The sequence below is a fragment of the Coloeus monedula genome (assembly GCF_965178545.1).
Source record: "Coloeus monedula genome assembly, chromosome: W".
NCBI lineage: Eukaryota > Metazoa > Chordata > Aves > Passeriformes > Corvidae > Coloeus > Coloeus monedula.
Window position 1 is genome coordinate 24,313,199 of NC_138821.1, and position 16,056 is coordinate 24,329,254.

Consider the following 16,056-nt stretch of genomic DNA (forward strand, 5'->3'; position numbering starts at 1 on the left):
GCACAATGGAGTGTGATTACATGTGTCATGGTTTAACCCCAGATGACAACTAAGCACCCCATAGCTGCTTACTTGCTCCCCCTCCCTCCCAGTGGGATTGTTGGGAAAATCTTTATTGTAACAAACAGTGTTTAGTCTTGCTGATGCTGACATCAAGAGTCAGAAATAGTTAACAATTTGTTCAGAGAGTTACAGGGAATGAGAAGGGGGTTATGAAACAATGTCCTGCCTAATTGTTGCAAAATGTGGAATACGTAAAAATTTCTTAAGAAAATATGTTCTTTGATGTTTGATCTTTGTAAACTTTCAAGCCTTATCAACAAGACAGGAGATTTAATCTGTGAAACAGAGAGCACCTTACAAGCTCTAAGCGATGTTTAAGTGTTAGAAAAACAAATTAAAGTTTAGAGCTTGGCATACTTTAGTGATCTCAGACCTAAGGGGGGAGGCTAACAAAGATTGGGAAGAAATGCAGAATTTATGGGCTACGAGGACATTTGGCAGAACTCCCAAGATAAGGAAGAAACTAATAAAGCCAACTCAGCAACTGTGCCGAAATCAGCTCCAACTGGGTAAAAGGTAATTCCAGCAGGGGGAGATCACAACCAGCAACCCACCAACCGAAAAGAAGAGAGAAACTGAGCATGTGGATTAATTAGCATGAGAAGCTAGAGAATCATTAACCAATAGAAGATAGAATGCTAACTAATAAGAGAACTATGCAACTTATAACAAATGAACACTAATTCCTTTGTTTGCTAAAATGTATAAATAATTAAAAGTTTTGATAGTTGTTGTGTGTGTGTTAGGAGGAGTGATACCCCCCCACACCCGGCACCAAAATAAAGTAATGCCTGCTCTCTCATACTGAAATTACAGTTTTAGAGAGTTTTATTTTCCTGATGTTTTCAGTGACAGGGTGGGGAAGAGAATTGTAAAAGTGAGAAAAATTATAGGTTGAGCTAAAGACAGTTTAATATGTAAAGCAAAAGCTGTGCGCACAAGCAAAGCAAAATAAGGAGTTCATTCAGTGGCAGGCAGGTGTTCATCCATCTCCAGGAAAGCAGGGCCCCATCACACATAACGGTTACTTGGGGAAGATAGATGCCATAACTTTGAACATCCTCCCCTTCCTTCTTCCCTCAGCTTTATATGCTGAATGTGATGTCATATGGTCTGGAATATCCCTTTGGTCAGTTGGAGTCAGCTGTCCCAGCTGTCTCCTCCCAACTTCTTGTGTACCCAGAGCCGACTCCCTGGTGGGGTGGTGTGAGAAGCAGAAAAGGCCTTGGCTGTATGTAAGCACTGCTCAGAAAAAAAAAAAGTCCCTGAATTATGAACACTGTTTTCAGGACAAATGTAAAACATAGCTTCATACTAGTTACTATGAAAAAAATTACCCCAGCCAAAACCAGCACAATATGCAGGATTCCAAAGAGGACAAAGGTAAATTACTTCCTCTTTCCAACACTTCGTTGCTCAGAGCTAAGTCTTTTACTCAGCAACCACTACTTTTCTTTTGCTACTCTGGGAACAGGTAGAATCCAGCAGTAGGACTATTAAAATTTTTTTTTCTGAACATGAGCCACCTTAAACAAACAGCTTTCTCATTAATCACTTCAAAACAACTCGAGTTAGATATCAAGAGAAAGAAAGGAATGTTCTGCCTCCAGCTGGGGGATGCTTTCCTCACGGAGGCAAGTGTTCTCTGTGCAGCTGCATGCCAAGCCTTCCTAAATATGCCCTAATGCCAACTGTAACTGCATAGGAAGACTAAGAAATGCATATGTGTTTGTTAGGGGGCTCTCATTTTAGACAGGAAAAACCTGAAACAAACAAAAACCCCACACCACACTAAACAGTAACGTGGGGCTTAGGCCAGGTTCCCTGCTACGCTGGGTGGGTCATGGGTGCCCCTCAGGCCGGGCCGGGCCGCGCCCTGCCCCCTCACACAGGAGCTGCAAGCGGGCACCAGGAGCGGCACCGGCCCCAGCGCCCGTTAGCTGCTGCGGCGGGCAGGCGAGCTCCTACTGCCTCCGGCCCCTGCAGTATCCAGCGCAGCTGGGAAGCCGCTTGGGTTCCGCCATGCCCTCCAAGTGGCCCTTCCTGCCGCTATGTCCCGGCGGCGCTGTCCCCTCCCGGCTGTTGCTCCTCCTCCTCCTCCTCCCCGCTCTGTCCCAGGGCGCAGGACTGACATCACGCCCAGGATTTCCATCCAACTAAGGGAGGAGGAGGTTGAGCGGAGTGGTAGCGTGATGGCGGTGGTCGAGAGGACGTAGGAAACGGCGGCGGAGCAACAAAGCACTTACCAGGGTTCTCCCTGCCCGGTTTGGGGCCCTATTGTTCAAGCCGGTGAGGGCTGCAGGCGAGCCCACTGCGTGGGGCTGTAAGAAGCCGGCGGCCGAGGCCTTGTAGTGGCCGCAGAAGCAGCCTTCGACTCTGGATTGCAGCACAGACCTCTTTGTGGAGTGTAGCGCCGTCTCGGACCAGGACAGCCCTAGGAAAGTCGGGCCGGGCACACACACGCAGGTAGGCAGAGGCCCGCCATGGCTCCTTTCTCTTTCCCTGGTCCGGAATTGCGCGGTGGTTGTCGCTTTCGAAGATGGAGAGGCGACTGGCGCTGAGAAGAAGGAGTTGGATGCCTAGCGTGCCGCTGGGCTCCTGGAGCCGGTCGCTGTTTTCCGAAGAGGGAGGGAGCTGTGAGAACTGAGGCGGGCAGTCAGGGTTGAGCCTCTTTCGCTGGGTCCAGCGGGGTCTATGAACTGGCTGGGAGGCCTTCGCTCTTCTCTGGCCATGGGGGGGCGCTGGGAGAAGCGAGCACAGAGGACAGCGGCCGCCTTGGCAATACTTCCAGGGAGCCTTGACCAGGAGCAGCGCCTGTGCAGGTCGCGCCACCAGTAGAGGGCCATTTTCGGGGGCGGGAGGTGAACTCGCGAGAGGTAGGGAGGAAGCAAGCCCTGGCCTGGGCGCTCCTCGGGAGGCCGCGACAGCGCGGTGCGGGTGGTCAGGGAGGATCGTCGCGGAGCAGGGAGTGGCCGACAAGGAGAGTTTCATGGCCACTAAAGATCTTTCCTGGGGCCCAGGGAGTACCGGTCCCAGAGGAAGCAGTGTTCGCACCCTGGGCGTGGGAGGGCAGCCAGCGCGGATCTTGGCCTCGTTGAGCAGCCAGCGGCCTATCTGCGAGGAACCACCAAGCTGCCTGGCTTGCCGCCGCGGGGGCCCCAGCCTAGCTTCGCGGCCTCTCTGGGGTTACAGGGCTCTTTCCTATCACTTTTCTTCTGTCATTGCTTTTGTTTGCTGTCTGGAGTGGCCCTGGTGTCTGAGATAGTGCCTGAGCACAGGGCTTTTTCCATCCCGGTACGAGGCGGCCTCTGCGTCCATCATGAGCTGGAGCTTGGGCTGTATTAGAGAGCATCTCAAGGCAGGCAACCTGCAGGCGAGCCCCTAATCACTTTCACACCACTATATCTATGAGAGGTGCTGCTCTTTAGCTTATTACCAGTGAGTTTATATTTGCACTCCATTTAATGTGAACCTAAACTTTTTCTAGGTTTATCTGACACGGTAGAGATCTGATTGAAGATGTTTGAAATAGTGATCACTAATCCGTGGCATCTTGCTAGCTTGATGTAGTTGAGCCATTTTTTAAAAATGGGACAGTCTATTTTCCTGACTCTACCCCCAACAGAATGTAAACTTTGTGTCTAGAACTGCTTATGATATGTGTTTTGTGCACGAAATGGTTTTGCTAATCAGATCTTAGAGCATTTATAGTTATAATTTTTATTTATGTGTTTGGGGAGGCTGTTTTCCTTTAAAAGTAAGATTAGGTTGTTCTTAAGACAGGACTATGGCATACCAAAAGCTATTTTTCAGTTAAAAAGAAGATGCCAGATGTGATAGATACTCCCTTTTGATAGTGTTATTACAGGATAAGTTATTTTCAGTATCTTTCAGTTTCAACCATCAAATATTTCAAATTATGTCAACATTTTTCTTTACTACTTTAGGCAATTTGGGAAAAATCTTGCAGAGAACAGTTGAGTCATCTGGAAAACAGAGTACCAAGAAGTAATTTCTTGGCATCTGCCTTCTAACCTGAGTGGACTTCTATTTATCTTTTAAACTTCTTAATATTTACAATGAATGGGCACAGTGATGAAGATGTTGTAAGAAACAGTAGTGGAGAGTCAAGGTAAGCACTTTCAGTCCTTGGTTACATATTCTCCTGTATTTTGCTTTTTAGAACTGGTTTACATTTTAACTTTGTGCTAAAGCTTCCTAGTGAGCAAGTGGATGACCATGCATTTTTACAGATGCTTAATCTGCTTGTTAAAATCAGTTTAATTTAATTACTGTAACAATCGTGTATATACTTTACATAATACCATTTTAATACTATTTAAGCTCTATCAGCATTACTTTCTTTTTCCTCAAAAGTTGTCTGAAGTGTCAAAAGCTGAAAGAGATTAGATTGAAATGATAATGTTAAACTCATGTCTGTCTATAGAGTGCATGGCATGCATGCATAATACGTGCTGTATAAACCCTAAACTATGCTATCTCTAAAGTTGGAACAGTGGACTGTTAATTCCAGTGAGGCTTCCTTTTTTTATTATTGAGTTGTCAAAGCAGTATAACGGAAAGTGTTAACTTCATGTTTGTTTTCCAAAGTAAAAGTACAGTTTTCCCAGCTGTTATCTTAATTAAAAAAAAAAAAAATCCACTCCTCTAATGTTGATTGCTGGTGTTCTAGGATGTGTAGAGGGTTCACTTGGTTGGAAAAGCCTGGTTAGAACTTTCCTGCTGTAAGATAAAGATAACAGTGAACTTGTAGGGGTGGAATTGAATTCTTGTTTAACTTAGAAGTGTTCTAGAATAAGTATCTACTGCACTAGGAAGTTAATATTTCTAAAACTGGGAATAGGATGAATGCTTCAGATTTAAGAAGGCATGGTAAACTTACAAATAGAAGCTGTTGTGATCATGATGTCAGTCTACCCATCTGTCTTGTCTGTCTCCGCTTTCTGATCACAGCCTGTTGAACCTGTTAGTTGATTTCATGAGTCAGAGGTCATAAAGAAAACAGTTCTGTGAGCTTTATGAAAACAGCCAGTTGGGTAAAGGGGGTAGATCTAAATTATTGCCCCAAGTGAAAAAAATCCAAGAATATAATGGCCAGCTGATCATTCAGCACATGCTGGCCATTCAGCTTGCATGTAGCATAGTGTGAGTAATGGGGTGGGAAGAAGGGGGAAGAGAGAAGTGTTTAGGTGATATTAGGTGTAAATCTGTAGGAAACCTAGGAACAGTAAAACTAAAGAAACTTAAAAAATTACACAAAAGTTGTTAATGTCAAGCTTTGATGTCATACCTAGAAATATTCTAGAAAGTCAGTAAACTTTGAATCTTGTGAATAATTTGTAAACTTTTTTTGTTGTGATTTCTACTTCTAGTAAAGATGGTACTTGTTTAGTTAGTAAACAAATTTTGTGTTTCTTCTAGTAAGTGGTAAAATATTCCTGATTACTTACATTAAAAAGAAACCAAAAAAAACCCCAAACCAAACAAACAAAACCCCCCCCCAACCAAACCCAACAATAAGATTTGTCAGTTGAGTAGAGGAACATGAACAAAATAAAACAGTGTGACCAAAGCTAGTCTTTTGAACTTTTAGAGAGTCATAACTAAGACCTCCAATGAACATTAACTTACTGGGGACAACCCTGATGACTTTGTATTTAGGAAGTTTTTAACTACTGCAAATGAGCCACCTAGCTAATGTTGGAATAATGCTGCATATCAAACTGTGACCACTTGTAAATACCAGTATATCAAAGTTACTCAAAAGCTGTAGCAATTATAAGACTAAACCAACTAAATATCAAAAAAGTATTCAGACAACTTTATTATAAGCAAATATCAGGAAGATGCAAATTACTTAAAACATGATAGTTGCCTCTCAAGTAAGACTTTGTTTTGTATCTTAAATGTGCTGCTGAGCACAATTTAAAGCTTTAAAAAAAGTTTTAAAATGTTAAATGTTTTTTCCTTTATGCTTGTATCAGTCAGTAACCCTGTAGCCTAATTCGCAGACAGATCTTGGAAAGCCTATTTGTGTGCTTGCCATTTGCTATCAAGAAACTCTTGAACAGACCTTACTTCTCTGTAGGTAAAAAAAGAGTGTGCTCAGTAAAGCTTATCTGGAAAGTAGCTGGCTGGGGTGCAATTGTACTTCCTTTTTCCAGTAAGTAGAAAGTGGCTTCTTGCACCAAGGTCCCTTACCACTGTTTATGTTCTTGAAAGCTGATGTTAATGCAAGACACTAATTTCTGTGGATTGAATTTGCTTTGTTGATTCAATAATCTGTGGACCACAAAAGATGGTTAGGTAAAGCCAGCTCTTTGTCAGCAAGCTTGAATTTGCTGTATAAACTCGTACCTTCCACAGAAGATTAAAAAGGTAAGTTGAAAGCCACTATTCTAAGTTCCTGCTTTCAAGAAACCTAAGTGTGAGTTAAAACAAAGATTCTACAAGCATAATTAGGGAAGTATTTTAATCTATTGGTTTCTTTTTGGTAGAAGTATGTAATACAAATTAGGAAAAGGAAAAAGTGCGTATATATAGAGAGAGTTGTATTGGGTTTATGTGGTGAGGTTTCAGTAGTGAGGAGATGACAGGGGCAGCCTCCATCAGAAGAGACATGGAGCTTCTGCTGTGCTGGACAAAGCCAGTTCCAACTGGCTCAGAAACAGATCTGCCACTGGCCAAACATGAGCCAATCAGTGAAGCTGGGGCACCTCTGATAACATTTAAGAAATGCTGTGCAGCAGTGTGTGTATGTGAGAAGAGAGGGAGGTATAAGGGAGAAAAATGCAAGAAAAACAGCTCTGCAGACAGGTCAGTGAAGGAGGGGTAGGAGGGTGTCAGAGCAGAGATTGCCTTACAGGCTGTGGAGAAGACCACTCCAGAGCACATAACCATCCTGCAGCTCATGGAGGGCCTCATGACAGAGCAGGTGGATGTGCCCTGGAGGAAGCTGCAGCCTCTAGAGAGCGCACCTTTGGAGAGGAGGAGGTTTTCTGTCATGAATTGAAACCCCTGGGGGACCCACACTGGAACAGTCCATTCCTGAAGGACTGTACCCTATGGAGAGGACCCATGCTGGAGCAGTTAGTGAAGGACTATCCCGTGGGAGATACCTTATATTGAAGAAGGGGAAAAGTGTGAAGGAGTGGCAGATATGTCCTTAAGAACTGACTGCAACTTCCCATTCCACAGGGGGGTTGGAACTAGATCTCTAAGGTCCCTCCCAACCAAAACCATTCAATGATTCTCTCCCCACCCCTGAAGTGGGGGGGAAGAGGTAGAAAGCTGGAAATGAAGGAGTGAAAGTGAGCCTGGGAAGAAGGGGGTTGGGGGAGGAAGGTGTTTTAGTTTTGTCTTTGTGTCTCAGCATTCTACTTTATTTTTAATTGGCAAGAAATGAATTTGAGTTGTCAGTCTAAGTCAGGGAAAAGGAAAAGAGTTCGTGCTTCAGAATAGATGAGGACAGGAAATAACACTTCTTGGTAGCCTAAACTTAATACTTTTTGTTCCCTTTGCTTTATACTAGTGGTGATGAATAAGATGAATGTCATTTACACATATAAATCAGATTGAGTAGTTCTGTTTTCTTTAATTAAAAAAAAAAAAGCGCCCACTTGAATTGTATTTGCCTAAATAAACTTACTTACGAACTTTCAGTTTTAAGAGCTTGGCATTTAGTGTCTGTTACTTCTATTCATTCTGGAAGGGGCTCTTCAAATACATGACCTTCCTTGGACTTCTGGTTTATTAAGATAGGGTGGACTGTCATCTCAGATGCTTTTCAAAGACCTTGCAGGAATTAATCTTTTCTGGTTTTAATGGGTTAAACTTTTATTTTGCTCAAAATAATATTCTGTTTCCTGTTGGTTTTTAATTGAGGGATTGTTAAGGCAGTTTAATGTAATGAATGCCCTCTAAATCAGCAGTGATAAATTATCCTCTCTTTGGTCCTTTATCAACATAGACCTTATACAGGGGCCTAAATGCTCTAACAGTGCTTTTGCAGCATGGCTTGTATAACTGTCTGTCATGAAGTTTCTCTTCCTAGTGCCTTGTATAAATTAGCTGACTGTTCCTAGTTGTGTGTTCTGATCAGGGGGACCTTTTTTTAAGAGGTAAGCTAGTGAAGCTAAACCTAAGACTACTGAAAAGAACTAGTGACTGTGACAGAACATTTGTTTTTAATGTTTGCCAGTGATGTTTTTCTTGAAGTCTGTCTCTCCTGTCATCTCCCCAAAGCATACTCAGATTTTATTCCATAGACATTTGTCACAAATGAGTGTGTTAGGTCACTCAAAGAATCACTGGCAAAGATATCAGGTTTAATATAAAAGCAAAGGCACAACAAAGTTCATTGGCAAGGTTGACTCTACTACTTACTAGGTGGTTAAAGCACACTGAGAAAAATTGGACTAAAATCTAAAATAAATCAGTCTAAAACTAAAATCAACAAAAAAATATGTATGTGGAGGTTGGGGATGGAAAAGGGTAAGGATAGAAAAGGGTAAGGATAAAAAGGAATGAGGGAGAGCCTCCCATTGAGTCACAAGGTTCAGAGTGGACCCCCTTGCTAAATTTAGCCCTGGACTCGACCAACAGTTTAGGCCTAAAGGTTTAACAGCACTTAAACTTAACAGCACTTAATTGATAGTCTAATTTAAACAAATTAACAAGAGATTCTATAGAACTTACTATAAACACAACAGTAACTCACTTATAAGCCTAACTTACAAATCTAACGTGCTTAAGAATCTAGGAGAGCAGCATTCCTGGTACATTTGCTATAGCATATTCACACTCGCGTGCACACAGACATAAAGAGTCTGTACAAGCTACCTGTGAAGAATTCCCCTTGAATTCAGTGAAGTACTCACTTCGGATGCACTTGCATCTTCTCAATGGGCAAAGGGTTGAGCCTCGAGGAGTGGAGGGTATCAGCCCAGGATCCATCGTCATTTGGCAATCCTCCGAGTATGGCAAACTTGAGAGTTCGCTGGCTCTGAGAGGCCCCACTCAGAGGGAGGTTTCTGGTCACAGCCTGCTGCAGTCCAGGAGAGCTCAAAGGGTCTCATTTTGGATTGCTGTTTATAGGGCCGCAAGAGAGTGGGCTTTAGTCATAGTAATTTTCCATCCTGGCTGCAATTCGGGTCAGTAACTTTCTTTGAAAGTTTGATAACAAAAATGTTATTCCACTTGGGTTGTTATTCAGGCAAGAAAAATAAGTTTCCGAGGCTGTTAAAAAACAGGAGCTTATTAGACAGCACAAGTTCCTAGGAGCAGACAGTGTTTCTGATAAGCTCAAGAGGAGCTTAGTCCAGGTGCTGTTCATCAAGGCCAAGGCCTAAGGAGCATTTCTCAGATCATAGTGCAGCCTGGGAGGGGAGCACCACCACAATTGGGATTTGAAAAATTAGCAGGTGCAAACATGTAACAATTATTTCTTGGTACTCTCAGTAAGCTATCTTGCTTTTCTTGCAAAATAGTTTAAAAATAAATATTCCTTTTGTGGATCTCTCTTAATCCAGAGACAGTATCAAACTTTCATACCAAGTCAGATTTCCCATATGCTGCTGTACAAATGCAACTATTTGACTCAAGGGCTAGGGGTGTGAGAAGTTTATTTACTACATATCCTGGAAGATGCTCTCTGTAGACTTTACATTGGTTTGCCAACATACATAAAATGATAATTTTTCATGTAGAAATCCCATCCTGAGAGCATGCTATTCACTCTTAGTATATATTCCTGCATGCCTACTACAGTAGGTTAGCACTGTCAGTTAACTTCAGCATCATTGCAGTAATTTGTTTGCATAGTAGAGAAGTAGTCTCACTTCAATAGGATTGAAGAGGTCATTCTTGCTTTATCCATCACTTTTGCTTCTTTTTTTCCTCATGGTCCCGTGATGGTCCTGTAACTGTTTTGTACAATCTCATGCATTCCTGTCTTTGTTTAGTGTTGTTGGGTTTGGTTGTTGTTTTGTTTGTGGGTATTTAAAAGAGCAGAAATGCTCGTCAACAGCAAATACTGAATATTCCCTTTCTGTATACATGATATTAACAGCATCTTTATTCTGTAGCTTAATTTGCCTTGCCCTGTTGTTTTAGATCTAGAGTTCTTCCAATTCTCGTCTTGATCGCATTTATAATTTCTGTTGATGTTTGGACTCTTGGAAGTACATTGATCAATGAAGAAGGGGGGGAAGCAAATTACACCACAGGATAGAGTTGGTTGGAAGAGGGCAGCAATGCAAGAGCAGAGTAAAGGGAAGACATAATATGAAAAGGTGGGATAGGGTAAATTGACAAACACAGGTGAATAGATAAATGAAAATTAAGTCTTGTACATTGTCTCTTTCTCTCATTATATGTAAGCTATGCATGTTTTTTTTACCAGTCTCTTGAGTATACTCAGAAAGGGCAAGGGAAAACCAGGAAGGTTCTAATTTAAGCTTAAGCGTCTGGACATTGCCTCCTACCTTCCAGTTTCAAATAGGCTTTTTTGAAAGAGGGGGGAAAAAGGCTGGTTGTATTGTACTCAAACTCTCTCTTTTAGGCCACTTCAGGTGTCTACAACAGGATGTGTGGTGTCCTCTTTCACCTTTTGCTGAACTGTTTCAAATAAAAGCATCTAAAGAAAAGGCCCTGACCCTGGACCGTACAGGAAGAGAAGGGGGCAATAGATGAAGTACTTTGCTTGTCTTTTCCTGTAAGAGGAACTCTGGAGAGCAGAGGATCATAATTGCTGATTATATGAGATTATATTTATGTAACAACACTGGGTAGCAGGTAACTAGGACAGCATTCTGAGTCTTTGGTTGAAGAAATATTTTAGTTCTAATGTTCCTTGCATCCTAAAGCTAGAGATACAATGCCAGAATCTCAGTAATTAGTAGTGCCAGTTCAAGGGATTAATCTTGTAGAGGTCAGTGGTATTATTTTGTGTTAATAGGCATTACTCATTGTGAGAAAAGTTAGACAAATTATGGACCTGTTGTGGTTTAACCCCAGCTGGCAACTAAGCACCACACAGCTGCTCACTCACTCTCCCCTGGTGGGATGGGGGAGAGAATCTGAAGAGTAAAAGTGAAAAAACTCATGGGTTGCGATAAATGCAGTTTAATAGGGAAAGCAAAAGCCATGTGCACAAGCAAAGCAAAACAAGGAATTCATTCACCACTTCCCATCAGCGGGCAGGTGTTCATCCATCTCCAGGAAAGCAGGGCTCTGTCATGCATAATGGTGACTCGGGAAGACAAAATGGCATCACTCTGAACGTCCCCTGCTTCCTTCTTCCCTGCAGTTTTTATTGCTGAGCATGACATCATATGTTATGGAATATCCCTTTGGTCAGTTGGGGTCAGCTGTCCTGACTGTGTCCCCTTCCAACGTCTTGTGCGCCCCTAGCATCCTCCCTGGTGGGATGGTGTCAGAAGCAGAAAAGGCCTTGGCTGTGTGTGAGCACTGCTCAGCAATAACAACATCCCTCTGTTATCAACATCGTTTACAGCACAAATCCAAATCATAGCCCCATACTAGCTACTATGAAGAAAATTAACTCTATCCCAGCCAAAACCAGCACATTCTCCACCCCTTATTCCATACCATTTATATCATGGTCAGGTCCCACACTATCCAATATATCCTCATTAACCACCACCCCCCCTTTCCATCCTTTGATACAATACACCTATCATTCCCTTAGTCTATGGACCACCCCTGCAAAATGTCCACAAATGTCCACTGAGTTCATTTAGTCCATGACTTTGGGCTCCATCTGCTATAGTGATCACTCAGGACAGAAGTGCTGTGTTGGGTGCAGTCACTGGGCACCAAGGTCAGTTCAGGTAGGGTCACTGCTGCGCTGCAACTGCTTCTTGTAAGACTTCTCTTCCATTGGTTCAGGTGATTCCTGCTATAGTAATTCCTATAACAGGCAACTCAAATCATTGGTTGCAACATTTTAAAGGTATTTCCGCTACAATCTCCACCACTGGTCCCTTTGGACCAGGTTCTAGGGTTTAATATTGCAATGAACTCCTCCCCTTGCCCCTGTTCCGGCTTGGACTTATCCACAGACTGCAGTCCTTTAAGGGTATACTCGCTCCAACATAGCCTTACCCATGGCTGCAGGTCCTCCAGGGGTGTACCTGCTCTTTTGTGAGCTCATCCATGGCTACATGCTTTGAGGTGCTCCAGAGAGCAATGGTATCTACCCAGCAGAAAGCTATGGCCTCTCTAAACTCTGCACCCACTGTGACTGACAGCTGCCCAGAGCTCCGGTGGGAGCATGTATCAGGCTGCAGTGTGTGCCCTGCTCTTATGCCAGTACTGGGTATCAGTAGTGAGCACACCTGTGGGAGGTGAGCCCAGGTAAAGGAACTCCTCTACTTAGTGGCAGAGCTCTGGCAGGAGGTGAGTAGGTTGAGGAGTATCAGGGAGTGTGAGAGAGAGAGATTACTGGAATTGTACCCTACCTTCCCTGGGACAGGCCTGACAGGTAGACAGGGTGCATGATATGGAGGATTCCCTATCCTCTCTCCTCCTAGCTGAAGATGGTGACATAAGGGATAGGGGCCAATGGAGGCAAGTGCCTGCCCAGCACAGCAAGTGCATCTCCTCTGTGACTACCCCACCTTCCCAAGTGCCATTGCATAATAGATATGAGGCTCTGCAAGTGGAGCTGAACGATAATGAGGACAATAGTTCATCTAGCATGGAGGCGTTGCTGAGGTTAAGTCAGCCTATGCCCCGCATCAAAACTGCTTCCATAAAGAAAGGTAAACAGGTTGTTGTCATAGGAGACTCCCTTATGAAGGGAACAGAAGGCCCCATATGCAGAGCAGACCCACTTCTTAGGGAAGTCTGCTGCCTCCCTGAGACCCAGGTTAAAGATGTGAAGAGAAAGCTTCCTACCCTGGTACGGCCCTCAAATTATCACCCATTATTGAGTTTTCAGGTAGGCAGCGATGAAGTTGCAACAAGAAGTCTGAGGGCAATCAAGAGGGACTTCAGGGCCTTGGGATGACTGGTTAAGGGATCAGGAGCGTAAATAATATCCTTCCAGTCACAGGGAATGATGAGGGAAGAAACAGGAAGAGCCAGCAGATCAATACCTGGCTCCAAGCCTGGTGTCACTGGCAGAATTTTGGGTTCTTTGATCATGGGTTGGTCTATGTGACACCAGGCCTGTGGGCAACAGATGGGGTACACCTGTGTCAAAGGGGAAACAAGATCTTTGCATAGGAGTTAGCAGGGCTCATTGAGAGAGCTTTAAACTAGATTGGAAGGGAGAAAGAGATAAACCCAGGCTCACTAGAGGTAAGCCTGGAGGCAGCATGCCAATGTTTAAGAAACTAGTGAGGTCCTTTGGTCTGCAGTCTTAGTGGAGGTAGGGGATGGAGATCCATGTGGCAGCAAAGACACAAGGGTTATTGTTGTGTTATAAACTACAGATGTGCTTGAGAATGGCCAGGTAGGAATTAGGGCTTCCCCCTCCCCAAAAAAAAAGACCAGCGTCAGGATCAATGGCCCAACTGAGGTGCATCTACACCAATGCACGCAGCATGGGCAACAAACAGGAGGAACTGGAAGCCGTTGTGCAGCAGGAAAACTATGACATAGTTGCCATCACGGACACATGATGGCATGACTCGCACAGCTGGAGTGCTGCAATGAATGGCTATAAACACTTCAGAAGGAACAGGCAAGGAAGGTGGAGTAGCCCTGTATATTAGGGAGTGTTTTGATTGTCTCTAGACAATGATGGCACTGACAGGGTTGAGCATTTAAGTGTCAGTATTAAGGGGAAAGGCCAACAAGGCAGATCTGATGGGAGTCTGTTATGGAATGAAGAGGCAGATGAAATATGCTATAAACAGCTGGGAGAAGTCTGAAAATCACTAGCCCTTGTTCTCATGTGGGATTTCAACTTACCAGATGTCTGCTGGAAATACAATACAGCAAAGAGGAAACAGTCTAGGAGGTTCCTGAAGTGTGTGGGAGAGAACTTCCTGACACAGTTGGTGAGTGAGCCAATTAGGGAAGGCACCCCGCTGGACCCCTTGTGTGTGAACAGAGAAGGACTGGTGGGTGATGTGATGGTTGGAGGCCGTCTTGGGCACAGCGATCACAAAACGATAAGAGTTTTTGATTCTTGGACGGGGGTCAGCAGAACTGCCACCTTGGATTTGTGGAGGGCAGGCTTTGGCCTGTTTAGGGGCCTGATTGACAGAATCCATTGGGAGGCAGTCCTGAAGGGCAAAGGAGTCCAGGAAGGCTGGATGTGCTTTAAGAAGGAAATCTTAAAGGCTCAGGAGCAGGCCATTCCTATGTTCTGAAATATGAGCCAGTGGGGAAGAAGACCAGCCTAGCTGAACAGAGAGCTTTGACTGGAACTCAGAATAAAAAGAGAGTTTAGGAACTTTGGAAGAAGGGGCAGGCAACTCAGGAGGACTACAAGGATGTTGTGAGCTAATGCACGGAGAAAATTAGAATGGCCAAAGCCTGACTAGAACTTAATCTGGATGCTGCTGTAAAAGACAATAAAAATGTTTTTACAAATACATCAGCAACAAAAGGAGGGCTAAGGAGAATCTCTGTATTTTATTGGATGCAGGGGGAAACATAGTGACAAAGGATGAGGAAAAGGCTGAGGTACTTAATGCCTTGTTTGCCTCAGTCTTTAATAGTAAGACCAGTTGTTCTCCAGGTACTCAGCTCCCTGACAGGGATGAGTAGCAGAATGAAGCCACCATAGTCCAAGGGGAAATGGTCAGTGACCTGCTACACTACTTGTCTATGGGGCCAGATGGAATCCACCCAAGGATACTGAGGGAGCTGGCAGAAGAGCTCGCCAAGCCACTTTCGACCATTTACCAGCAGTCCTGGCTATCTGGGGAGGTCCCAATTGACTGGAGGTTAGCAAATGTGGTGCCCATCTACAAGACGGGCCAGAAGGAGGATCCAGGGAACTACAGGCCTGTCAGTCTTAACTTGCTGCTGGGGAAGGTTATAGAGCAGATCATCTGAGTGCCGTCATGTCAGATGCAACCAGGTGATCATGTCCAGTCAGCACTGGTTTATGAAAGGCAGGTCCTGCTTGAGTAACCTAGTCTTCTTCTTTGACAGGGTGATCTGCTTAGTTGATGAGGGAAAGGCTGTGGATGTTGTCTATCTAAACTTTAGTAAAGCCTCTAACACTGTTTCCCACAGCATTCTCCTGGAGAAACTGGCTGCTCAATGGCTCAGATGGGTGCACTCTTTGCTGGGTAAAAAACTGGCTGGATGGTTAAGCCCAGAGAGTGGTGGTGAATGGTGCTGCATCCAGTTGGTGGCCAGTTAATAGTGGTGTTCTCCAGGGATCAGTATTGGGCCCAGTCCTGTTTAATATCATTATTGATGATCTGGATGAGGGGATCGAGTGCACCCTCAGTAAGTTTGCAGATGATGCCAAGTTGGGTGGGAAGGCTTTGCAGAGGGATTTAAACAGGCTGGATCAATGGGCCAAGACCAATGGTATTTGGTTCAACAAGGCCAAGTGCTGGGTCCTGCACTTGGGTCACGACAACTCCCCGCAGCGCTACAGGATTGGGGAAGAGTGGCTGGAAAGTTGTTTGGCAGAAAAGGCCCTGGGGCTGCTGGTCAGCAGCCAGCTGAACATGAGCCAGCGTGTTCCCAGGTGGCCAAGAAGGGCAACGGCATCTTGGCTTGTATCAGAAATAGTGCAGGAAGCCGGACCAAGGAAGCAATCATCCCCCTGTACTCGGCACTGGTGAGGCCATACCTCGAATCCTGTGTTCAGTTTTGGGCCCCTCACTACAAGAAAGACACTGAGGTGCTGGAGTGTGTCCAGAGAAGGGTAATGTAGCTGGCGAAGGGGCTGGAGCACAAGTCTTATGAGGAGCGGCTGAGGGAGCTGGGGGTGTTTAGCCTGGAGAAAAGGAGGCTCAGGGGAAACCTTATTGC

At 44.5% G+C, this 16,056-nt stretch overlaps 1 protein-coding gene across 5 annotated transcripts in view; it reads left to right on the plus strand.

The window, feature by feature from the left end:
- Positions 1-2,219: 2,219 nt before the first annotated feature.
- LOC309584556 (chromodomain-helicase-DNA-binding protein 1-like) overlaps positions 2,220-16,056 on the plus strand; it is a 74,061-nt gene continuing 60,224 nt past the window's right edge. For all 5 annotated transcript variants that reach the window (XM_082300611.1, XM_082300612.1, XM_082300615.1 and 2 more), the window contains exons 1-2: positions 2,220-2,529; positions 4,011-4,195. In XM_082300611.1, coding sequence (XP_082156737.1) covers positions 4,143-4,195 — 53 coding nt within the window. In that variant the 5' untranslated portion in view covers positions 2,220-2,529; positions 4,011-4,142. The remainder of the gene's footprint in view (positions 2,530-4,010; positions 4,196-16,056) is intronic.